The sequence below is a fragment of the Diabrotica undecimpunctata genome, chromosome 1 (genome assembly GCF_040954645.1).
Source record: "Diabrotica undecimpunctata isolate CICGRU chromosome 1, icDiaUnde3, whole genome shotgun sequence".
NCBI classification, from domain to species: Eukaryota; Metazoa; Arthropoda; class Insecta; order Coleoptera; family Chrysomelidae; genus Diabrotica; species Diabrotica undecimpunctata.
In genome coordinates this window covers 164,718,591-164,745,738 of record NC_092803.1, presented here as the reverse complement: position 1 = coordinate 164,745,738, position 27,148 = coordinate 164,718,591, and the positions used below count along the sequence as shown (strand labels likewise).

Sequence of the window (27,148 nt, the reverse complement as noted above, 5' to 3'; positions counted from 1 at the left end):
ACTGAAAGGTGAAAATTGAATTTTCTTCTATAAAGAAAACTGCACCGACGATAAAAAATAAAAAAATGTTTGGGGTGAACCACCCTTGCACTGAACCTTAGGGGTGTGAAAAATAGGTAAACTATTTTCAGTTTGTTACAGAATACTCAGACATGTAAAATTTCATAAAAATCGGTTCAGCCATTTCAGAGAAGTTTCGCAACTAACTCTGTGTCACAAATATGAATATGGCTATTAAAAAAGGGGGTGAAAAATAAGAGCTGTATGTATTTTATAATGCCACATCAAAAACAAAAATTAAACAATTTGTTTAAAAAAAAAGATGTTTGGACGAACCACACTTACCACTTAGCGGTATGAAAAATACATAACAATCTATTCTCAGACCTACAGAATACACGTGTAAAACTTCCATCAAAATCGGTCTAGCCGTTTCGGAGAAGGGAACAACATGTGGTGTTGTAGGTCCATCAGGCAAACAAATAATATAAGAAGTACTTAAGAAGACAAGGGAATTTGTTTAAAAACGAGTCCTCTATCACTCATGCTTAGGCGCCAAATTCATGTCAAATTTAAGCTTCTATATATCTGTAACCAAAAACCGAATGCATTGATTTTTTTTAAAGAAGCGTCTTTCAAGTGTACACGTTTTGAAATTGATATGTGTAAAACAGGCGTTATTTTATTTATTTATAAGCCCAGACATTGTTGACCGATTTCAATTTTTTACTATTTAATTATTTTTGACTAATAACTAAAGTGCTTATTTTGGGCCCAGTATAATTTTGCATTTTTTTTGCGGATCCTTGATTGTAAAATTATTATGCAAAAACTATTAAACCGATCCTACATAAACGATAGTTCTGTGTAAGGAGCAAAAAAAAATAAAGGAAAAACTCCATTTTTTCCCAATTATTGCTATTTTTTAAATCATAAACATTAAATTTTTAATTTCTAGCCAGCGAAATATGTAAAATTAAAAAATTAAACTTTTACCTTGTACAATTTTTTTTGTAGGAGCAATATATCTCGAGCTATAGGCGAAAATATGCGGGCAAAGAGCAAACATTTTCGATTTTTTTCAGATTTTATTAAATAAAAAATTAAACACAAGATTTGCGACTGGCGCATATCGTGATTATTGATACAAGGTAAATCCTGAAGCAATTACAGCAAAGAAATAAACTCCTATGGAAAATGTCCAATTCAAAACAGATCCCGTCTGGACTATAAAATGATTTTAGAAGATCAAGAGAAAAGTTAAGAAATCAATGTAGAGGTTACAAATGTTTGTTAAGATTTTTCTTCAGCAGTGAAATATAAAATTAGGCATGATTGCGCGTATGGTTTTCGCATGTAAATAGTCGTGTTTCAGATTATTAATTTATAATAACGGATGTTCCTATAAAACCAGGAAAAAAGGCTAGGTATACCAAATAAATAAAAACGACTATTACAATATAAACAACTTATTTACTTTATAAAACGACTAGAATTATAAAAATGCTTTAAAAATTAAATAATCTGTACAAAAAATTACTTTTTTAACCGTAACGTAAAACAAATAATATATTTGAAAAAGTATTGCGGTCTGTAGGAAGTATGATAAAACTAGTTTTCAATTTCCGTAATTTTTAAACCTTCGATGGATTCTATAATTTCGTCACATCCTTTTTGATTCCGCAAAACCGGTTTATGGCGTTCTAATTTATTTAATAGTTCTTTTCGGTTGATGTTAGCAACTTCATATAGAATATCTAAAACAAAAAAAAATATATATTAAATTTTACTACTTCTAGATAATCTGTTAGTTATCGATTTTATTTAATATTTCACAATATTATTAAATGATGGACCATTAATGATGACCGCAACATATATAGAAGGACAACAAAATTCATATGCCTCAGAAATGGAAAGAAATGAAGTCTGCTGGACTTGACTGGCTTCATGGTATCAGAAAGAGGCATCCCGAACTCGGTATCCGCCAACCGGAAAGTTGCAGCTTATCCAGGGCTACATTATTTAATCGTTGTAATGTGGAGCAAACTTATAGGAAACGTTTTTATGGATTTTCTGAAGACACGAATTTTTAATTTAGATGAAACATCTACCGTAACTGTACAAAAGTCATCAAAGATTCTTGCACCAAGGGGAGTAAAACAAATAAATAACATTACAAGCAGCGAGCCAGGTATATTGGTTACAACGTGCTGCATTAAAGTTCAATAGATTTGTAAAGTTAACGTAATTTTACAAAAGTATGACTTGTAGCCTAAGATCCCACTGCATGATCACTACGTTCATAACGTAGTTAATCAAACTTACATGTTTACATACATTTAAAATTAGGAGAATACATTGATAATAGGTTGCCAGTCAAAAAGTGACCGCAATTAATTTTAATTCAATTAATAGTAATTAATTTTTAACAAAAATTCAAAAATTATTTCGTTCATTTATTTATTAAATAAAATACGCTGCTCATGACGTATATGCACGTTTTTTATATCAAAATAAAATAAAGCTATTTTTTTTCTTAATATAATATAAGTTTGCCTAAAAAAAATGTCGTAAATTAGGGTTGCCAGCTGTTAAAAACACGAGGTATCAAAGATAAGATAAAAGGGAGCTAGCGCGTACGGCTATTTGTTTGAAGTGTCAGTTGTGTGAGTTTTCAAAGCATGCAACGATAGGTATATAATAATAGACATATTATCACTTGTCAAACCAGTGTCGTTGCGTCCTTTTGATAGATCGCGTTTTCAACAGCTGGCAACCCTAATTTTCGATCATTTTTTCTTAGACAACCTTATATCATCGTTTAAAAAAAATATATTTATTTTGGTATAAAAAAACGTGCAAATACGTCATGAGCAGCGTATTTTATTTAATTAATAAATGAACGAAATACAAATTTTGTCAAAAATTAATTAATATTAATTGAATTAAAAATATTTGCGGCCACGTTTTGACTGGCAACCTATTATCAATGTATTCTCCTAATTTCAAATGTATGTAAAAATATGAGTTTGATGAACTAGCGATACGTTATGAACGTAGCGTAGTATTCTTCAGTGGGATCTTGTACTATTGCTATAATGCTTAACTTTTTTCCTAATGTTTCAGGAAATATACTACCCTCTGTCATCATATTCCCAAGCGTTAATTTTAAGAATCACATGTTAAACGGATCACCTGCTGCTACATAAGGATTTCCCAATCCCTCAGGATAGATAAACTCTGAATTATGTGTAGCTGTTATGCGACATTTTATACAACATTTGAATAGTTCTACAATTAATCCAACATTATTGATTTTGAATAATCATGAAAGCCACTTGTCCATTTAGACACTAAATTTAGCAAAAGACAACGGAGTTATCATGCTCACTTCTTCTTCTTCTTAGCCTTCTGTCGTCCATGTTTGGACATAGGCCTCTCCCAACTCCTTCCATCGGTCTCTATCCTGAGCAACGTATTTCCAATTTGTTCCGGCTATTCTTTTAATATCATCAACCCATCTCATCTGTGGTCTTCCTCTTGGTCGTTTACTTACAAGCTCACTTAACCGCCACATTGTTCCAACAAATTGCAGTCACTGGATGTGGCTGTTTATGCTCCATTTAAAACATACTATAATAGTGCTATGGACTCATGGATGATGAAAATTCCAGGAAAGTCAATAATAATTTTTCGAAATCGCCGAATGTGTCGGATATGCGTTTGATAAATCTATGACGCTCAGTAACATAAGGGCAGGTTTAAAAAAATGCGAAATAGTGTCTTTTAATCAACACATCTTCGAGGACTGTTTGATAAGTAACGTAACCGATGGGAATAAAATATTAGGGGAGGGTGATACAAATCGTAAAGAATGTCAGCCAAGTTACAGCAAAAATTTGACAAATAAAGAGCCTGGTTTTCATCACGATGAAGAAAATTGTCGAAATTGATGAGAAACGTCAGCTCTTTGGAAATCCAGAACAATTGTTTGGTTATCCCAAAGCAGAACACCGAAAAAATCTCAAAATAAGAAGAAAAGGCCGAAGCAAGATTGTAACTGATACGCCTAAGAAGTTAGAAATCGAGAAAAGCGTCATGAGAAAAAGAAAGGAAGCGATTGCTTTCTCTAAAAGCTTCAAGAGACAATTAACGGAGAGTTGCTGTTGCATCATCATCATCCAGTGACACTGATTCATTTGTGTCTGACTCGTCAGATGCCGAATCACTCATAGATTTTAAGTTTAGTCGTTAACAGGATTTGCCTGAGATTAATTCTTATGTGCTGGTGAAATTTCGTGATAAAAAAATCAGTTTTTATGTAGGGAAAATTATTGAAGTAAACGACAACGACTTCGTTTTCAGCGGGAAACACCGGGAAACAAAACACATTTTTGTTTATCGCTGTTGACGACATACCGAATATTATTAAAAGTGACTACCACCAATTCTTAATTGCGGAGATATAAAACGTCAGAAGTCCTTAATTTCATTTGGCGTCAAGTTCGGTAATATAGACATTCGTTGAGAATTTTGATTTAACTCGTTTTGTTAAAGTTTATGTATATATGCCATTTAATATTTTCAAATATATAACAACTGTTTTAAAGAATTTAAATTGTTTTGGATTTGTCTTGGGCTAGGTTGAGAAGTGTGTTTAAAAATAATTAATAAACAAAACCTAGTTTGTGATTACAAGACTGCTATTTTATTTTATTATAAATAGATTTAGATATATATTTAGATTATATATTTTATTATTAATAGATAGATTTAATAACTGAACTAAAAAATTGGTAATAAACAGGTTATATAATCAAAAATATGATAAACCAACGTGGCCCATTCTCTCCTACGGTCGAAGCGTAAATTTGTACTTTGTGCATGCCCGAGTTAGCGGTTTAGATAATCTACTACCTTTACAATCTATACGTTTATACCGGTTTTAGTATGCATGTGCAACATTAGGTGTATTCATTACACTAAATGCAAAATTTCAAAATGATATAATACATAAACACACAAAACAATCAGAATTTGTCAACCGTCAACTTGGAATAGAATAACCGTCAAACAACTTGGTTATAATAACACCTCACTATTTTAAAATAATCTTTTTTGAGAACGTTTTCCGGAGTGGAAATCGAAACGTCAAATAAACTACCATAAAACGTAATTTTCATTTGATCCCAGATCCATAAGAATCAATTGCTTGTTTTACCACTCGACCAAATCTTGTTTTCACAGATATTTTCAAACAGTTTGTACCAATTTCGCAAATAATTTGATTATCCGCGTCTCTAGCGACTTGGTTTACAAATCTTGTTTACGTTTAAAACAAAGGACATCATCTCCACAAGAGGTAATCTTCTATAAACGTTTATATTCGTTGGTAATGATGTACTAATCTATCGACAAAGATCAACCAATATAATAAAGGTGAAGATATGCTTGAAATTGAGATAACTTATATCCATCTGTTTATTTTTTATTTCCTGATTCTATTGTCTAGCCATAATTTTTTTAAGAAATCCCTTCTTTTTTCCACCCTCTTTATTCTTAGAAATGTGTTCCATTATATTGTTTTAAGATTGTCTATCTAAGAACAGAAAGACAAAAATGTTATCGCAAAAATTAGAATGCATAAAAAATTACAATGGATCAATTTCGAGGGATTTGGATTCATAAACATACATGAATTCTTAAGGGGTAAAGGATCTAGCAAGATATGAAATTAAAACATTAACACTTTTATCTAGTTTTTCTTTCATTAAATTTTCGTAAATGGGTACAAAAAATTAATCTTTTTAAGTACTTTCTAAGAACTTGCAAGATTTGTAAAATAAAATAAGAATTTTAATAATATAAGACAATCAACTAACCTTTTACCATTGTCTGAACTGACTCTTCATCATCATCAAAATGGATTACCAAAGTATCGATGATTAATTCATGATGAGATCTGTAAATTAAATTTTTAAAAGCTTCAGGTGCATCTTTGAAGAGCAAAGGCAAGTTTCTGAGTGCTGATAGCCGTACTTTATCAGTTGGATCGTCCAGTCTTTTTAGTATTTCTAAAATAAAATTAAATTTACTTAGTTTTAGTAACCTAAAAAGTTTTTCCATTATAACAACTGCGCAGAAGTATTAACGAGTGAAGCATTTCCATTGCATCTTCTATTTAAGACAAGCAAAATGAAACTATATCATGCCCACCTTACACAATCAGTAGACCCAAAAAGTATAAAACTCTATACAGGTGATCAACTTTTGTGACAAAGTCAGATATATATGTAATTATAGGAGGTACCAATTAAAATTAATTCAACTATGTATATTTAAAGGGTTTTTACCTATGTATTTATTCGCTTCAAATATGTAAATCCAGTAAGTATTAAACGACATTTTTTGTTATAACCTTGGCCAAAATTTTAACTTTCATGTTTGCTTTAATTAAAATGGTAATACTTATTTTAGGATAGAACTGATGATGGAATACTCATTCCAAAAACGTAGGGTTTTTATTATTATACCTTTTATAAAGGATTTTTTTAAATAAAATTTTTGTGATTCATCGTATACAGCCAACTACAGGAATTCATTTTCCTTGTGGATACCAAAAAAGTTATTTGGAAAATTAGGATATAGCTGAAAGCTTCACATTTTAAAATTAGTTACAAATACGAGCCCCTTCCCATATCAGTTGGCCCACCTATGGAATTTGCAGTTTAAGTCCATTACCATAAACAAATTATACTCTGCTTTTGTTTTTATAAGTTCCCATATTAATTAATATGGTATTTTTATTAATATTTATTAAAAACATTACCCTTATGGTTTTTTTTTTATTTATTTTCAACAAAAAAAAATCACTAAACTCTGGCTGTGCATTCACTTATGTCAAAATACGTTGATTTTTTCATAATTACGTTAAATCCAGAGGTAGCTATGGAAAAATGACATCAAAACAATAATATTGCCAGCTGCCTCAAAAAGAGTTTAAAATGGATTGAAGACTATGGCATATCACTTCTGGAATGGGTTTCTAACAGTCCCGACTTGTCCCCGAAAACATCCTGCCAGGTCCGTCAACGAATTGAAGAAAAATTGAAAGAAATATGAGATTCGTTTACATTAGAATTTTGTCAGAACTTTGTAAAAACTATGCCTAGAAGAATTGTGGGTGTCTTTAAAAATAAAGGGGATGTAACTCAGTGGTAAACTTTCACATTTTTTTTGTTAATATTACATATTCTATTTTTTTTAATTTATTATTATTCTGTTTAATCAATAGTTTTCATTACGTTATAAAAGATTTGGTATAATTTAGAAATTCAAAAATGTTTGATGCATTAAAACTTCTAAAATTTACGCTGCGCTTTTACTTTTGTTCTCTAAAATTTAATTTTCTTATCAATCTAACGTTGGGCCAACTGATATGGGAAGGTTCTCGTATACAGGGTTTTCCACAACACTACTGCATCAAAGATGTTTTTTATTAATGAAACGCAGAATACAAAGTTGTTTTGTGTTATATAGAAGATCATAACAATAGGCCAGTGAAATAAGCAAAAAAAGTACCCCCTTTATGACACTGAACCGACCAGGCAAACAACAGTTGTTTTGAGTAGAATGGACCTCTGTAACAAGAACCTATATGTTTCCTACAGTCGATAGTTGTTAACAAATTAAGGTCAAAAAACGGTAAATTTTCACTGTTTTTGTTTATCGGCAAAAAGTGAAGCATTTGAAACAAATTTAAGGGTAATAAGATTATACATCATATAAAAACCTCAAAATGGCGTTTTTAAAATGTTTTTATCCTTATTTGTTGCTTAGAAAGTAGTAAAATAAGTCGGAAATTTTGTTTTTTTATAAATATTAATAACTTTTTTAAAAATAAAATTAGAGCCTTCATATTACATAGACTGTTGGTTCTTATGGCGGTAAAAGTATGACTAAAATTTCAAAGCGATCGGTCAAATAAGTTATTAAATTTGTTTATGCCAAATTAAACTTTTTTGCAACAATATTTAGTCAGAAAATGATGAAGTTAAAGTAATTCTACAAATAGCTTATAAAAGAAGAATATTTGTTCTATCAATATTATTTAAAAAATTTAAGAAAAGCGATTCTAAATATTGCAAAATAATGTCGATTTGTTGCTTATGAACAATTAGAATAACATCTTAACTGTTGCCTACACGAAAATTGTTTTTTCAGCCTTTGGAAACCCTGCATTTTTTTTAAAAATTCTAAAAAAGAAAAGTTGTTGACAACTTGGGATGGAGTTAGTCTGGATGGATGGAATTAGATCTAATTAGCGTCATTTGAAAGAACATACTTTAAAGTTTTAATGTAATAAATTTGAAAGAGATTACCTTTCAATGGAATCGTCCACAAAGCTTCAAAATGTGATCCTCAAAATTGAAACTCACGGGAGCGATGAAGGGGGAAGAACTGTACCTCTGGTTCTTGTTTATGGATTTCGACGATTCTTTTTATAATTTGTATGTACTTTTTACAACATTACGAATATGTATTATTCAAATAAATAAATTGTTAACGAAACCATCTAATTTGTATGAACAATTTTTTTAAACAAATATTTATGATTTTTTCTATTTATATATTATTAATTTATTTAAAAATTTTATTTAAATTTTTATTTAAATAAATAAATAAATTATTTATTTATTTAAAAATTACCAAAGTATAAAAAATGTTTTTTGCTTCGAACATACTTTTAATACTTTTAATATGCCTTTTTTTTAATAATTTGAGTTATTCTAAGACGAAAGTTGCTCTTGTGTTTTTTTTTTTTGTAAAATACTTACGATTTTATGGCATAAGTCAATTTAAAATATCCATTAACAAATTGATATACCGTTGCGCTTCGGGATATAGACTTGACGAACGTCTAAACTTCAACGTTCGAAACCCATTGTTTATTTCTTACGCACAAGTTGAATCTTATTTTAATCGAAAGAATACGTAGCTACAACATTACAGCAAAAAGTTTACCCAAAGTTTACCACAGGAGGTTGTTTTTTATAACAAATTTTCAACTAATACAAAAATTTATTGTTTATTTGAAACCAATTGATTCTTTCGATTATAATAAGCAGGTTCCCGAGGTAATCGTTGGCTAAACTTTTTACTGTAATACTGCAGCATCATATTGTTTCGATTAAAACCAGATTCAGCTTGTGGGTAAGAAATAAACAAGTTAAAGTTTAGATGTCTATATATTCCGAAAAGCAACGGTATATTAATTTGTTTATGGATATTTTAAACTAACTTCTGTTACTAAATAAACAAATAAATAAATAAATAGTAAAAATCATTAAAGTTTTACAGTAAAAATTACCACAAATATTACGAAAAAAAAAAGTAATAAAAAAATGAAAAAAAATTGTTTAAACAAATTAGACAGTTTATTTTCTTTATTTGAATACTACATATTCGTAATGTACCGAAAAGGACATACAAAGTCAAAAAAGAAACGTCGAAATCCATAAACAAGAACCAGTGTAACAGTTAACAGCTCCTTCCTCCTCCATCGCTCCCGGGAGTTTCAAACCGACCGATTTTGAGGACCATAATGCTTGGTGGACGATTCCGTTGAAAGATAATTTCTTTCAAATTTGTCACATTAAAACTCCACTGTCACATTAAAAGTATGTTCTTTCAAATAACGTTAATTAGATATCTTGATTGTTATAAACATAGCTGGATTCTGTGTAATATGAAGGTTCTAAGTTAATTTTAAAAAAAATATTATATATATATATATATATATATATATATATATATATATATATATATATATATATATATATATATATATATATACCGGTATTTAGGCGCCTCGCCCTTCCGGTAGGGATCTATGGAGGAGTATCACTGAGCCGCAAGCCCTTATCTCTTGCCGTACTGCTCCACCATAGGCCGATCAGACACCAACATATTCTAGTCTAAGCCGCAGATTCATTTAGAATTTTAAACTGCTGCGTTAGCCTTTTTGTTTTCCGTACACCGAGCTGGGGATCGAACCACTGAACCACTCGCAGTGAAGCGAATGAGAACCGGCCGCCCAGCCCGCTTGGCTATCTGACCGACCAAAAATTATTAACATTTGTAAAAAACAGAAAGTTCCGACTTATTTTGCAATTTTCTAAACAATAAATACGGATAAAAACATTTAAAAAACTCCATTTTGAAGGTTTTTAGATGACTTATATATAAGCTTATTACTCTTAAATTTGTTTCAAATGTTTCACTTTTTGTTGATTTGTTTGAGACGAAAACATTGAAAATTTGCCGTTTTTTGACATTAACTTGTTTAAGTCCAAAAAGTCGACTGCAGCAAACATATAGGTTATTCTTACACACTGTCATCCTACTTAAAACAACTGTCTTTTGTCTGGCCGGTTCAGTGTCACAAAAAAAATTCATATTTCCCTGGTCTACAAGTAAATATGTCTGGAATCAAGTAAAATGTTGTACAAGTCCAGCATCGTTAAAAGTAAATTAACAGTTTTATAATCACCTGGATAAATTTTGATCAAATAATCAACGGTCCAAATATTTTTCCTGTAACAATTATCCTTCAAGAGAATTAAACAATCTGCAGCGATTTGTCTACTACGATAGGAAGCATCTTCTAGTAAAGATATAAGAAGAGGCAGCAGTTCATCAACAATTGGTTGTAGAGTTTCTTGTGTAAACAATTCTACCCCTTCGGCTGGTACTAAAGCACTCTGTAAACATGAAGCTGCCATTGTTCTTATGGCTTCTGATGTCGCACCTGCATGCCAGACCAAGGAAGGTACAAAAATAACTAAAAAAAAAATATTTTTTATTCTATTCATAATACACGATATTAACAACAAATGCTATACTCTCATCACTGAAATCAGTCCCAACTGATATACTCTATACGCACTATATGTGAGTAGGTTAAAAACGCTACCTTTACCGCCACAGAGGTACGTTTTATTTTAAATCCTAAAATGTAAAATACACTAAAAATGTAGAAAATTGATAAAGTAAATGACAAAGGAAAGCTCTGGGTAATATCAGGAAATGAGGTAGTAAAAAGAGAATATAATGTCATATATTCAATAATTACCGTAAAGAAATAGTAAAAAATGGCAAAGTCAAATGTTTATGATCATGGCCTTATACAACACAAGCAAGAGCACATGGACTATTATTATTCAATTTAACATAAAACACTGCAATATGGCATATAATATAAAAAATATATATACTATCGTTTTCATCCTTCTTGGCGTGTGCCTGAAATAAGCTACTACGGAATTTTTAATATTCGTCTCTCTCAGATACACAGATGTGTAATTCAATTGTGCGAGTCACGTTCGTCATGGTAAAGTGCGATGAGAAGGGAATGAAGAGACCACTCACGTCTCTCAGTATTGTAGCAATAACACCGATGCGTTTGGCCGATACGGTGTCGGTGATAAGTTCGGCCTCTTTACGAATACAGATAGCTGGCAGTGACGTGTTTTTTTTATTGTAACATGTTACCCTGATCTGTGCAGGTTTGAAGTAGCTGATGAAATAGTTTTTATAAGTAAACAGTTTTTAATTAATTAATAGTTTGAGCTCTTACTGTGTGGAATTCCATTACATAAAATAATACTCTCGACACCTTAAAAATTCCAGTTTATCATAAATTAACTCTCCCTCTTCCGATACCCATTGCAATAATGACTTGTGGCATTGTTCTTGAATGAGCTGGCTAATAGGTATATAATTGTAGCAATTACCATTGATATTTTATGTTGTTTTAGTCGATTTTAGTCAGTCATTGTTGGAATTTGTTCAGAACAGTTTTACTTATTATTTTTTGTTGTGAATAACTAATTGTTCTATTTAATAAAAAAAATGCCGGGAAAAACGATAACAGGAGAAATGCATTCATTTATTGGAGTATTTTAAAAAAGAAAAAGAAAACAACGGACCTTTGCTTTCGTTATCATCGGTACATGAACGAGTAGCGGACGCTTTGAAAATCAGTCTTCGCACAGTGACAAGAATAAAGAGTGAATACAAGACAGGGGCAGCTCTTACTACACCAGGAGAGTCACGTAATGTACAAAAAAAAAAGACTAATGATGTCAGCGATACTATAAAAGAAGAGATTAGAAATGTACTGTATGACATGAAAGCAAAAGGAGAGCACGTTACAATTAAAGTTCTAAATACACAATTAAGAAACAAGCATCTCTATGACGGTTCTGATACAAGTTTGTGGCGTCTTATGAAAAATTGTGGGTTTTTATACAAACTAGAAAATAGTAGACGAGTGCTATGTGAGAAACCATGTATTGTCTCCAAACGACTGTATTTTTTGAGGCATTATATGAGAAATTTTTTAAGTCCAAGCCCACTTCAGTTCGTTTTTTTAGATAAAACATGGATATTCCTAAAAGGGGCATATAAACGTACTTGGCAAGATGGCTGTGTGAAAAGCATCAGAAAAGGACACGAAAATACAGGTAAACGTTTTGTTGTTTTAAACGATTTGTTCATGATTCTATGGATTATGAGTCTTTTAAAAAGTGGGTCTCCGAAAAGCTGATACCAATGTTGGAGGAACCATCTCTAATTATTATGGATAATGCCTCATACCATAGCTCTTTAATAGAAAAGTTACCGAATGCCAGTTGGAAAAAATCGGAGTTACAAGAATGGTTACGAGCGAAAAAAATAATTTTTGACGACGATTCGGGCAAGACAGAGCTATTGAGTCTTTGTCGCCAGAATAAACCACAAAATACCAGGTACGTTATAGACGAGCTACTCCAAGAACATGGGCATCAGGTTTTGAGATTGCCTCCATATCACTGTCAATATAATCCGATTGAGTTGGTCTGGGGCATTTCTAAATAATACTATGATCGTCATATTGGAGAACATGGACGTGGAGATGAAACAGTGAAAAAAGTTTGGGGCGATGCATTAGCTGAGGCAACACCTGCAGTGTGGGCGAGTTGTGTTAACCATACTGAAAAATTAATTCAGGACGACTGGGCAAATATGGTCACATATGATGAAAATGAAAGTAGGATTATCATCGATTTGGCGGAAGATTCCAATGATGAAGACAGTTCCAGTGAAGACGCTGACTGATTAGCTAATTAATCAAGGTCAGTACGTTGTAACAGTTCAGAATTCGCTACAGTGCTTAAAACTTAAAAAATCTGTATCATTTTTTAATTAAAGTGGGTTAAATAATTAACACTTTTTTGGGTATATTTCAAAATCCTTTTAAAATGTACTTTTCGTTATATCCTGTCCTATTGTACTGCAAGCTAGAAAAATACTTCTTCGCAATTTATACGTATATTCCGTTATTAGAAATTTAATGAAAAATAATTTATAATCTTCTTTTATAACTATTATTTCGTTTGACATGCTACATTTTGCTCCGCCACTGGAGGAGGTAAACGAATCGAGCTTAGACAAGGACAGACAGATGAAACAACTTATTGCAAGTGTTTTTACATGCACACGCCAAGAAAGATGAAAACGACTTTTTTTTTACCTACCTTGTATTAATTTTTCCAAAAACCCAGTTACTTCCTGTCCATTTCCAAAAATGATTTCTTTTTTCTCAAAGAGTGTTGCCAATACATAAAATATTTTGAGGCGGCTTTCGGCATCACACTCAATATCGAGGGCCTGCACCAGTATGTCTTTGATAACTTCCAAATTTCGACCAAACGATTCTTTCATATTCGTTAAAACCGTCAAAAATATACACTCTTCCTCGCTAACGGTGACCCATAAATTAGGATTTTTGTTGATGTGATTTAAAACTCTTGGAGAATACAAAGACCACAGTTGTTGAGTATTTTCCAAGCGTAATGATTTCGTTATTACATCTAGAACTTCTTCGTCTTTAATTTTATCATTGTTTTCTGGATGTTTCAAGGCAAATATCGAAATTGCTATTTTAAAGAGATAATACCCTGTTAGGTCTTCAGTACTTGCCTTGTGTTTTTCTGCTAATGCTTTTATACATTTAATGATCTCGACTTGATATTTGTCCTAAAATATACATAAATTAAGCAATAATTTAAAGAGTTTGGAAATAATTAAAACTAGTTGTTTAACTTAAAAAATGTTGCAATCGGAACTTAATCTATGTTAATAAAAATTAATCGCCGAAATGTTTATACGGGCATCACTTCAGAACGATTGCTCCAAATCAGATAATTCTTTTTTTGTTGTCTTTGTTATTACCAGAAGACGTTTTGTGTAAAAGATAATTTTGAAAAAATGTACGAAAAGACCTCAAAAACAGTTTTTCTGTCATTTTAAATCGCTATATATCTAATAGATGGCGCCATACTATGACTAAAAAAGGAAAAATGTCAGTATTAATAGATTGCGCAACAGCCATACCTCACTGAATGATTCATTGTACCATGCACTGAATGTATCGGTTCTCATTCGATCACCGAAATCAAGTAGTGTCGGTTGCGGTTAGTTCTTGGATGGGTGACCGCTTGAGAACACCGCATTTTGTTGCTATGTAAAACCTTTCTCCTCCGAAACGTCAGGACCGATTTTTATAAAATTTACATGTGTATTATGTAGGTCTGAAAATAGGTTGTTATCTATTTTTCATACCTCTAAGGGGTAAGGGTATTTCAACTCAATTTTTTTTTATTTTTTAAACAAAGTTTTTAATTTTTATCATTAAAAATACATACAACCCTTAATTTTCACCCCTCTATTAGTAACCCATTTTTTAATAGCCTTATTCGTCCTCCGAAATGGCAGAATCAATTTTTATAAAATTTTACACATATATTCGGTAGGTCTGTGAACAAGTCTTAATATATTATTTATATCCCTAAGAGGTAAGGGTGGTTCATCCCAACAAACATTTTTTTTTATTTTTTAGACAAAATTTTTTATTTTTATTTTTTTATGGTCTGGTATTAAACAATACACACAAGCCCTTAATTTTCAACCTTCTATCACCAACCCCTATTGTTTAATAGTCATATTAGTGTCACAGAGTTAGTTGCCATACTCATGGCCCGGAAACATATGAATAACTTTGAAAATTTCCCCCATTACTTTGACCCCAATTAGTTAATAAAGAGAAATGACAGCCTATCTCGCTCACGAATACTTTAACCAATCATTTATTTTGACACAATCTGGGGGTGTCAAAAATAAAATAATGAAACGAAGCGTAATTCCGTAATGTCATTTCTGTCAAAAGTAATGACAGTTAAAATATATTTTCCGTTAGTTTATATCTTTCATTTTTATTTTATTATCTTTAACTTTCGTTTGTATTTATTCTTAGTAATTTTAATTTAAGTTGGTAACTTAGTTTTTTAAGTTTAGTTTTAGTTACCTATTGTAGAAAATAATTTTTGTGTTGTCTTAGTAAAAAAACTAAACATGGTGAATTATTGTTGTGTTCCGTTGGGTTCAAATCATGGATAAATTACAAAAATGCATAGGTTTCTCCTGACTGCAGAAGTAAGTTGTCACTGAAACTCATAACTATTTTCTTGTTCTAAATTAATGAACAATAATATTTTATTAATATGATTTTATATAGGTATTGCAGTTATGTCAAATTTGAATTGCCAAATTAATAATAATCAGAAATTAGCTAGAAAAACTGACGGAAATACGACAAAAAAATTCATGGGCTATGTAAATTTATGATAGCGCAAGCGGTAGGATGCTTGCCTCGCATGCCGGTGGTCCGGAGTTCGAATCCTACAACCGGCAAGAACAACTAGACATTTTTAAAAAATGTCTATAGGCCCCAGGTCGACTCAGCCTGAATAAAAAATGAGTACCTTGGGTAAAACCAGGGGTAATAATAGGCGGTTGAAGCGTAGCACTGGCCATGTTACCTTTCTTGTATATCGTAGGCCCTAGATATAGCAGACTACCCTGCTATACTCCCAAAGCCGCGAAGCGGTATAAAACGGGAGACTATTATTATATATATATAATCAGTTTTAAAATGTTGTTATTAAATGATCGAAGTATATTACACCAATGTAATAAATATGTTATTAGTTTGTAACTGTTTTATTTTAAACAACAGGAGGATGAACACAACCGCGGATTTGGTCAACATCGTGAAGAGCCTTAAGCTGCAGTACATGAGACATATAATGAGAAATCAAGACAGATACGAGCTACTCCAATGCATTTTGCAAGTTAAAATTGAAGGAAAAAAGGCTCCAGGACGAAGAAGAATATACTAGCTTGTTAACCTGAGAGTATTCTATAGAAAGACCTCAACACAGCTATTCCGTATAGCAACCAACAAAGTTATCATAGCCAGAATGATCGCCAACGTTCGGAACGGACAGGCACCTTAAGAAGAACATCTAGAAAAAAAAATGTGCTTTTTTATATATCCTTTTCCTCATAAATAAATTTGACAGAAGAAATAATTATCACTTATAATAATATTAAATATATTTTGTAACTTGAGAATATGATTCATGCACTTACATTTCCAGTTTGTCCATTGGAAATTAAGATACTTTCAATTTCCCAGAAGATTTTAATTAGTAACGAAATAGCCCGCAAGAGGCGCTTAAGAGATGAAATTAATACTTGTCCATTTGAATTTCACGCCAAATGATGATTAATAATAACCCCACTCGCAAGATTGACCGATTTTTATGAAATTTTCTATGTATATTCGGCAAGCCTGATAATCGGTCGTATCTATTTTTCATAACCGTAAGGGGTAAGAGTGGTTCACCCCAAAATTTTTTATTTTTATTTTTTTATGATGTGGCATTAAGAAATACAATAGTCCTTAATTTTCACCCATCTATTATTACTAACCCTATTTTTTAATAGCCATACTAGTGTCACAGAGTTAGTTGCCATACGGGTCCGAAACCGCTTCACCGATTTTGACGAAATTTTATATTTGTATTCGTAGGTATGTGAATCGGTCGTGATCTATTTTTCATTTTCAATTTTTTTTTAATTTTTTGGACAAAATTTTTATTTTTTTATAATGTGGCATTAAACAATACATACAACCCTTAATTTTCATCCTTTTATTACCAACCCATATTTTTTGCCACACTCCTTCGAAACGGTTTGACCGATTTTTATGAAATTTTATATGTATATTCGGTTGAATATACTACTCTAAATTTTCTTCCAGGAAAGTTGTTTTCATTAAAATCAGTTGATACAGTTATAAATCAGAATGACGTAGCTAATTATCCTACGGAGTTTTTGGATTCATTGGAATGAACACAAATGGGACTGCGTTTACTACTCCATGTAGTGGGAGGTTGCGCGATCTGCCGTTACAGTCGCTACAGTCAGTTTTATTTTTTTCACATCTCTATATGCGATCCACCGCTCCGTCCGTAACCAGCGATGAGAAAACTATTCTTCCAAAATTTTAAACAATAATTTAGGTTATGTATATACCACTCTGCGCAAGTGGCTAAAATCCCAATCTGCCTTATTTTTACTGCAAAAACTACTCTACGTTTTTTTCCGATAGCTATATATACCTCCATTAGTTTCATAATGTTAATTGCCACAAACACGTCAAAATATAGCCGAATTTCTATATCAGGATAAAGGCACAGATAAGCAGATTAGAAAAAAAATTAAATGTCAGTTTTAAACAATTTCTTGAGAGCTTAAATATGTTGGCGTAAAGTTGATATTATATCCTATCTACATAATTTTATTTGTTCAGATATATTAAAATATCAAGGTATTACAAATTTTTGAAACAACTAAATTATTTTTAACACGTTAAAAAGAAAAAGCTGAAAAAGTAATTACTTTCCTGAAGAAAAAATTTCCAGTAACCTACCTTTCTGCTACAACAAACCGAATCTTCAGCTAAAACTTTACAAATATTTTCAATGTAAGTATGTATGTATTCTTGAGGAGCTCCTTTTACTAATCCTTGCAAAACTGTCAAATGACCATAATGTGGTCCTTCTTCAATAATGGGTAATACGAGTGGTGACCATGTATTACATTTCACAAAACATCCAATGATTTCGCTGGCACGTTCTATATTGGTAACTACTCTGGAGTCATCATCTCTAGCTGCTGAATACATAGATAATAATAATTCTTGTAGATTTTGTGTTATCCCCTCTTCGGCATGCAAGGCTATGGAACACAATAACTGCGCACAGCGCAGCCTGACATCTTCTTGCCAACTCATAAGTTCTCTGGCTATTGCAGGTGCTATTTTACATATGTTTCGCTTGACTAGACCCCTACACCCTACATTTGGACGTTCTATGTTTTCTGAATAGTATTTCGGCGGCTGAGTCATGTAATCTAAAAAATAAATTAATTTAGTTTTGTATAACATGATTCATGTCCAGTTATTTTGTATATTTTCGGATTGTTAATTGTGTAGGGTATCAGATAACTAAACCAACATAAATTTTACTCCAATTTGAGGTCACCACGCGTAGACAAGGACTCAAGGAATGAGGAGGGGGAAATCAATTTCACCAACAAAATCGAAAATTTATTATTTTTACAAAATGATTTACATACCTATTTTGAAGATACACCGTTATTAGTCAAAGTATGTACTTTTAGGGTGCGGTTTCCTAGGAGGCTCCACCAGTGGAAACAGAACGCAGCCGACTTCAGATTAAGTACCAGGGTTGTTTCGTTTTAAACATTTTGTTTTAATTAACTATTTTAAACATGTGTTTAGGTTTAAAATATGTTTAAAACACATTAAACAAGCGTTTTTTTTTTTCATTTTCTTTAATAATATAATAAATAAACATGAGAAAAATTCTCATATACATTCTACAAACTTTTTAACACACATATTATTTATTTATTAATAATAGGAACACAACAAAAATTGGAAAACTTACTACATTTTGCATACAAGAGTTAATAAGTTTCTCAAACTTTTCAGTTTGTACACAATATATTTGATTACAATAGTAATCTTGTAATCTAAGTCATCAATCTGATATCTGATAAGTCGCATCATCAGTGATGGAATTAAGTTCTTTAAAAATTGAAACCAACTTACCTGTTTTGATATTGCCTAGCCGATTATGTAGTTTAGAATGGACTAAGCCGTATTATGAAAAGAATCTTTCCATGTTGGCTGACGATGCAATAGCTGTGTGAAGCTGTTGAGTAAATTCCAATGGTGTCATATTTATATTTTTCATATAACTCCATCAAGCCAATAGTATTGCATTCTCAATTAGATGTTTAGAAAACTTATATGGTTTAAATATTATTTGACAATGCTTCTGGGTGATAAGTTTCTACATATGCCATGCCAGTTTCTATTTGCTCTTCTTCTTCTTACGATGCCTATCCGTTCCGGATGTTGGCGATCAACATGGCTATCCTAAATTTGCTTGCTGCTATTCTGAATAGTCCGGTTGTCGATGTATTAAACCACTTTCTCAGGTTTTGAAGCTAAGATATTCTTCTTCTCCATGGTCCTCTCTTTCCAAATACCTTGCCCTGAATAATGAGTTGCAACAAGCCGTATCTCTGTTCATTCCTCATAACATGGCCAAGATATTCTAGTTTGCGCTCTTTGATGGTGTTAATAATCTCGCATTCCTTGCCTATTCTACGTAGGACCTCAGCATTAGTCACACGATTCACCCATGAAATTCTTAAAATACGTCTGTAACACCACATCTCGAATGCCTCGAGTTTTCTTAAAGAAGCTTCGGAAAGTGTCCAGGCCTCTACTCCGTATAATAACGTAGAAAATACATAGCATATAATGAGAGAGATTTTGGTAGCAATTGGTAAATCGTGAATTCTGAAAAGAGACTTCATCATTATGAACGCGGATCTCGCTTTTCCTATGCGTTGTTTTATTTCACTGGAGTGATCCCATTGGCTGTTAATGTTGGTACCAAGGTATGTGTAGCTGTCCACTCTGTCAATTGGATGTTGGTTAACCAAAAGCTGTGTTTCTAATACTTCGCGCTTACTGACTATTTGCTCTTCACTAGGTTTATTTCCATTACCGCGATGATCAAAAATGATACACCAAAAATGAGCTAGTGTCAAATCCATTTCCATACGCTCCTCGACTTTATTTGTATCACTTACCAAAAATTCGCCATTTGCATGATTAGTCTCGAATGCTTCCAGAAGTTCTAGCCATATCTCTGTAGCCTCCCCTATAGTGCAAGTATTTCTTTGGATTTTATCCAAAGCAAATAAAATATAAATTATTTTAAAGTCTTGGGCATTCGTTTATAAATTTGTATCATTTACAAGCTTTATTATATCTTGGCAATATCCAACATCAAATAATATTGGCCAGTTGTTCAAGTAACTTCCTAAGCAGCCCAATAACGTATTCCAACGAACATCCTGAGGAACTACAAGAGCAGAACCACCAGCTCCTCGGAATTTTGCGCTAGCAAAATGTACATTTCTGAAATATTTGAATTTTTTTTATATTACTCTTTATTCCTTGCACTATGTTGTTATATGTACCACCTTTAAAACCAATTAAAAGGGGCTTCAAAGTGTGGGCCATAGCTTGTACTGTTACTGGATTTATTTTAGGATTTGATATATAGCAGGGAAAAGGAAGTATTGTTAATGAAGAATTTGGACTTAGTGAAATTGTTGTGCTGACACTAAGTTCGATGTTTCAGGCATAATTATGGATACTGCTTTTCTGTTTTTTATTGACAGATTTTTTACTGCAATACCTTTATTGAGTAAACTGCTCAATTTTGATTTATTTATTAGTGGAACTATGATGTCAAACAGAAAGTATCTTTTATTTGGTGGATAGTGCAATAGTTAATTCTCTTATTTTATACAGGACAACAATGTCACTGTCACCACTAACTGAAAAAACCATGTCCGATTTAATGTTTAGGAGCTAACCAATTATTATTGGAAGACTTTACGAATAGAAAGAGAAAGAAAAAAACTGGTAGAACCTATAACAGACTTATTTCCAATGTTGGCGAACACTTACCTGAAAAGGGTAAATGCAATGGATTTGCGTTTTGTAGCACTAAAAAAAGGACCTTTCTGGAGGTTCTGGACTTTTTCATAAAAATTAGATTAAAAAAAAATTATAAGTTTTGTTTTTAATAGTATTTCTTTTGTTTTGATTTATTTTAATTAGAATATACTTTTTATTAAAATTGTAGTGTTCTAATTTAGTTTAAAATTAATGTTAGGTATAGGGTGGAAGTTAAAAATAAAAAAAACCAACAACTCGGATTATGTTGTAAATTTTCATTTTATTTTAAAATTTAGCATTTTTGCGTATATTATATATATATTTAATAAGACTAACGTGGGGTTTTTAATTATTTCAAAAATAAAAAAGGAAATTCATATTGGGATTCGAACTCACATATACCAGCGTATAAACCAAACACGTAAGAAATTTGCCAATTAGACGTGACACTAACGTATTTCAAAATTGACAGTTCTCGGTCATACAGTGATTTATTGTAATTATTATTTTGAAATACAAAAGCCTAAAGTAATTATGAACATTTAATAAATAAGACAAAACATATCACATAAATAATAATATTAATACGAGTATATATTATATTATATATAATATACATAATATTAAATATATATATACAAAAGGAACATTTTTATTCCCGGTAGACAAAGGGAGAGAAAATATATCTTCTGTCTCTCTCTTACTCATATCTTACATATGTAATGATTTCACCGATTCACTCCCGTGCAAATTTCCAACGTCGACCGCCCGTATAGAAGTATATCTTCAAAAAAAATGTGCATTCAGAGTATTTTTTATTGGCTACAAATGTAACCACTAAGCATTAAAGGGTTAAAGTATAATGGATTGGAGGTTCAAAAATGTAATAGTTTTTCACGAAATTAGTAGAAAATAATGAATATTTATGTTTTACCTAGTTCATCTTTAAAATCTTTTTCATTTTCCTTTTGGTACTGTAGGCCCACTTTCTCCCACAATGTAGCAGCTTCCATTCTAGTTTCAAGTACTTCGTCATTTAAACCAGTCAGTAATAATGGTAATATTTTATGAAAGAAAGAATATCGATCTCTGTATTCCAGTAGCCATTTAGCAGCAACCTACAAAGCATATGTGATTTAAACATCATCCAAGAAGTTGCATTTACTACAATACAATTTGAAAATGGTGTAATATATTGTAATTTGTTCTCTTTAATCTTAATTACAATTTCACACAATTTTGTTAAAAATGATTTACCTAAACATAAAATTTCAAAAATCATGTAAAAAAAAGTAAAAAATTCCTTTATCCAATTTATTTATCCACCTGTATTTAGTATTTTGTCTACAGAATTTCTATTGTCCCACTTGTTCCATATATCTGAGTTTGGGTCTGATTAGTATCTTCTAGTTCTATCTAGTTATATTACCTTCTTTGGGATTTAATTCTTCTGCATCTGTTGGACATACACATCAAATTTTTATAAATATTGACGTCAGATTCATTGTATAATGATTTTAGGTCCAATATCTATACTCTGGTTTTTTAGGTATACTAGCCCTTCTGCTAGGGCTAGTATACCTGACCGCTACCTTGGTATACTTAGTACTTAGGTATACTATAGTATACCTAACCTATGCCTTGCTACATGTAGAAGCAAAAGCAAGCCCCCATCTCTTGTCTTACTGCTCATCCATAGGTCAATCTAACACCAGCGTATTCTAGACCAAGTAGCTTTATTTAGTATTTAAAGCTACTTCGTTTTTCTTTTTTCTTTTCTGGTCAGGGCCATATATATTCATTTTTTCGAGAATAGGTGACTTTTTGGACAAATCCCGAAGCCAATCGATTTTTATATTTAAATTACGATTTTTTAGCATATACAGGATGTTTCACAAAAAGGGTTTCACATTTTTTATGATTTTGCCGAAACTACTGGCAACATTGTAATGAAATTTTATACAAATATGTTTTGGAAGCTGATACATACCATGAATTTGTCTTTATATCTTACTCTCATAGAAGGCGCTAGTTACAAGGTTTGTACCAGGTGGTATTCAAGATAACTTTTTTAAGGGTAGAATCATTAATCAAAATTCAAAGTGAACTTAAACATCATACAATTTTACACCAAAAAGATACTCTTGGTAAAACTCGATACTGTGTACCGTTTTCGGAATACTTTGGTTTGAAAATTATAAAGTAATAACCGATATTGTTATAAAGTAAAGATAAAGTTCTAATAGCTATATCTCGATTTTATCTAAGTTTGCTATGGGAAACTGACACTTATTGAGTGTTATGACTAAAATTAAAATAAAGACAAGGAACATAAAATAAAATTCAATTAGAGTATGTGTTCAAAATGTCTTCCGTTTTCACGAATACACAAGTCTACCCTTTTTTCTAAAGAATCCATTAATTTTCTAAACTTGTCTTCCCAAATAAATCTGTCTTCCAACTCTTAACTTTAATTTAACTCTGTAGCATAGACTTTTCCTTAATATACGACCAAACTATGTAGCCCAAAGGATTAAAATTGCATGACCGAGGAGGCTAATGAATCCGAGCTACCAATTTACCGATTAGGAAAATGGTTATTTAATCAATTACGACACCTTCTATTAAAGTGCGGTGGAGCTCTATCGAGCATAAAAAATAAAGATCTTCGCTCGTTTAGCGTTAAATCATCTAATATATCAAATAAGCGTTTGTTTAAAAAATCAAGGTACTGTCGTACGGTCGGACCATCCTCCGAATTATTCGGAGATTCTTGATGACTTCCAACCGAAGGTTTTTCGACTCCATCCTCTTGCTCGTGGAGTTCATGTGATCTAGGCTTCCACTCGGCGAGAAGCTCACCGGAGACTCTGTGGTCAGCAAGGTGCCATCGGCAATACAAAATACTTTAACAGTTCGAGCTTTTTTACGTGAATGAGATATATTTGTCTTACATGAATAATTTGTCTACTATTCTGAGCACGGTGGATGCCTCGAATCTCACAGAGATGCCGGCCCCTTCACGCCTCAACGTGTGGCCAAGTTCACACTCCTCGAGAGGTATATGAACGTCGGTAGTGTTGACTCTTCAACGGCCCTTCACTACGTAGCGCCACCTCTCGCAAAATAATCTTAAGTTCCATAGGGACGTTTATTATTTCTATCGAATGATTTTGGCGACGAAGTGCTACTTCAGCTCGGCCACCGATTGAGGAGTAATTTTAAGTCCACCTGGGGCTTTTATTTAGTCCTAACTGTCGCTGGTCTAGTGGAACGCTGTGTCAGTTTGACACGATCTGAAATAGCTTTAAGACAACTTGCCTATCCCTATTTCAAAGATCGATGTCTATCTGGCCAGGGAGTGTTCCCTCCAAACTGTTAGGTAATTATAAGTCCGTTGCCAGACTTTTCTTTACCCTGACAAAAGATAGGCCGACAGTCGGCAATCGCCGATTCCTATACTTTTTGTAGACCTGAATAATATCGTAGCCACACGGCTTCGTGTTTATTCAAACACTAAAGAGCTTTTGGAATCATCTTCGAAGCGAAGTCTTCTTAAACCGAAGAAATGTTCACTCAGGTGATAATAAAACGCCGAATCGCAAAAAAGGCACTCGGCCAATAAGGTCTAGCAGGGGCTAGTGGTGTAAGACGACTAGCTCCCGATCGGAAGATGCGCTGCCTTTTTATACACTTCGAGTTGTACTCTGTTCGGCTAGCGGAGATAAGAATACGGCCGAGGCAAGAAGGCCCTGCCTGTCGTAAGAGGCGACTAATGGGTAGGAATCGAGAGGTGGAGAGCCGTCGCTTGAGGTGTCGGGTTTGTAGAAACGCACTCGAAACGTTTAGGCGTCACGGTCACCGGTCTATATTCCTAGTATCTGAGACGAGACTCTCGGGGACCACTCTACTCTCATTTAAAGATAACCAAGCGAGATTGAACGAGCTGGGCCCGTACACACCTCTTTTGACTTAACACCACCAATCGGGGTATCGGTGCCCCGGCACGTACCCGCCTGGAGATTTAAGAGTGGTAGAAGAGAGATCCTCGGCGGCGACCTGTCTACGTGCGAGGTGGAAATTCCTCTGCCTGCGTCATCTGTCCGCCCGTGGGGGGGGGGGGGATAGCCGATGGGTGAGGTAATCGTAACACAGGTACTACGGCGGAGGTGGAGCCCCACGATGTGTACGCGTATGCGTATACATCGTGCCACCTTCATTTTGGTGTCGGACTCGTATGGGCAGTGGAGTCGCTAACGGTTGTATGCCGAAAGGCCAGGTAAACCAGGGTCCTGCCAAATTTTATTTGGAGGGCACAAAGATTTAGCAATGCAATTTAGCAGCGATCTTCCGCCGGGAGGCCAATAACAAAGCAGTTAATAAAACTGTTTGTTATTGGCCGGCCAGAGTGACAATCTGTCCCGTGATTGGTCACTCCTGGCGACAGTACATATCACCATTTAAATTTCCAGGTAGAATATGATAAAATATTAATTTGTTACCTAAAGCTGGGCTCCTTCAATGTCACAGTAAACAAACTTAATATGAGAATATCAGTAGAAAAAACTAAATGTATAGTGATCAGTAAAGAGCAGTAAATGCAAACTAGAAATAGACGGCAAAATTGTAGAACAAGTAACGAAATTCAATTACCTAGGAGTAGAGATCACTAGTGACGGGGATATAAGAACAGAGACCACAAGGCAAGCATCAAAAGCGGCAAGAGTAAGTGGTTTCTTCCAAGAAACCATATGGAGAAATAAATATCTGACCACGGAAAGCAAAATGAAAGCATACAAGACAACAGTAAGACCAATCCTAACATATGCAGCGGAGACAAAGACTGATACAAGAAAGACGAAACAAGAAATCAACAATATCAAAATAAAAGTATTAAGATCAATAGTGGGCATATCATTAAGAGACAGACAAACCAACAGAAGTATACGCGAACAATGCAAAATTCAAAATATTAACAGGTGGATAAAAACAAGAAAAAAAAACTGGAACAAACATGTAACCGAATGGGACCAGATAGATTAGCGAACATCTGTAAAAACAACAAGCCGTATAGCAGAAGAACCGTTGGAAGGCCGCCAATAAGGTGGAAAGATAATGTTCAGTCAATAACGACTGAAACAGAATAAGAGGCAGACAAACAGGAGTAATCCTAGTCACACGAAGAAGAAGAAGAAGCTGGACTCGTGGATTGTCATTACACCGGTAGTGTTTATGAGAGTCAAATACACCTTGTCGCGTAAAGGTGGCCTCGTCCGTAAAAAGAATGCATTTTAAAAAATTTAGAATGAGGTCCTTTCTTGCAATATTTCACGAATATCTTGGAGCTCTTGGACTTGTCTATAATGATAAGGATGTAGCTGCTGCTCTTTAAGTATCCGCCAAGTATTTAAAAAAAACACGTATTTGTTTGTCTTGCCATATTCCTTACGCAAACTGTTTGATCTTGATCAAGTAAATTTAAAATAATATTTTCTTTATCAATTGTTCTTGTTGTTCGTGAATTTATTTTATTTGGTCTCACATTCCCAGTTACTCCACAACGTCATTTAACAGCTCTAAATGCTTTTTTCTTTGGTGAGTTTCTTTTAGGAAACTTTTCTGTATAACATGTAAAAGCTGCACTAGAGTTTCCTAAATAGTCGTCTAATGTTAATAACGTGTCGGTGTATTCAAAATTTGAGTACATTTTGATTAAAAATATCTAATTTTATAAAAAACAAAGTTTCAAAACACAGTATCGAGTTTTACCAAGGGTACCTTTTTGGTGTAAAATTGTATAATGTTTAAGTTTACTTGGAATTTTGATTAATAATTCTGCCCTTAAAAAAGTTGTGTTGAATAATACTTGTATGAACCTTGTATCAGCTAATCAGCTTCCAAAACATATTCGTATAAAATTTTATTACAATGTTTCCAGCAGTTTAGGCAAAATTATAAAAAATATGTAAATTTTTTTTTTCTTCAACACCCTTTATCTTGAAAACGGTTGGTCTTATAAACATTTTTTACTAAGCAAACCCCAATTATTTTTCAGGTTTTTATGTATCCTAGAGACAGTGTTACCTTTTTTCTAAACACCCTATACATCATTAGTGATGTTAT

The 27,148-nt window shown here is 32.7% G+C and overlaps 1 protein-coding gene across 1 annotated transcript in view; it reads right to left on the bottom strand.

The window, feature by feature from the left end:
* Window positions 1-1,459: 1,459 nt before the first annotated feature.
* The window catches only part of Dnaaf5 (Dynein axonemal assembly factor 5), a 31,146-nt gene continuing 5,457 nt past the window's right edge, over window positions 1,460-27,148 (bottom strand). The window contains exons 2-7 of the mRNA XM_072520419.1: window positions 21,960-22,143; window positions 17,885-18,366; window positions 13,584-14,085; window positions 10,556-10,846; window positions 5,886-6,077; window positions 1,460-1,757 (exon numbers count right to left, since the gene is read on the bottom strand). Coding sequence (XP_072376520.1) covers window positions 1,612-1,757; window positions 5,886-6,077; window positions 10,556-10,846; window positions 13,584-14,085; window positions 17,885-18,366; window positions 21,960-22,143 — 1,797 coding nt within the window. The 3' untranslated portion in view covers window positions 1,460-1,611. The remainder of the gene's footprint in view (window positions 1,758-5,885; window positions 6,078-10,555; window positions 10,847-13,583; window positions 14,086-17,884; window positions 18,367-21,959; window positions 22,144-27,148) is intronic.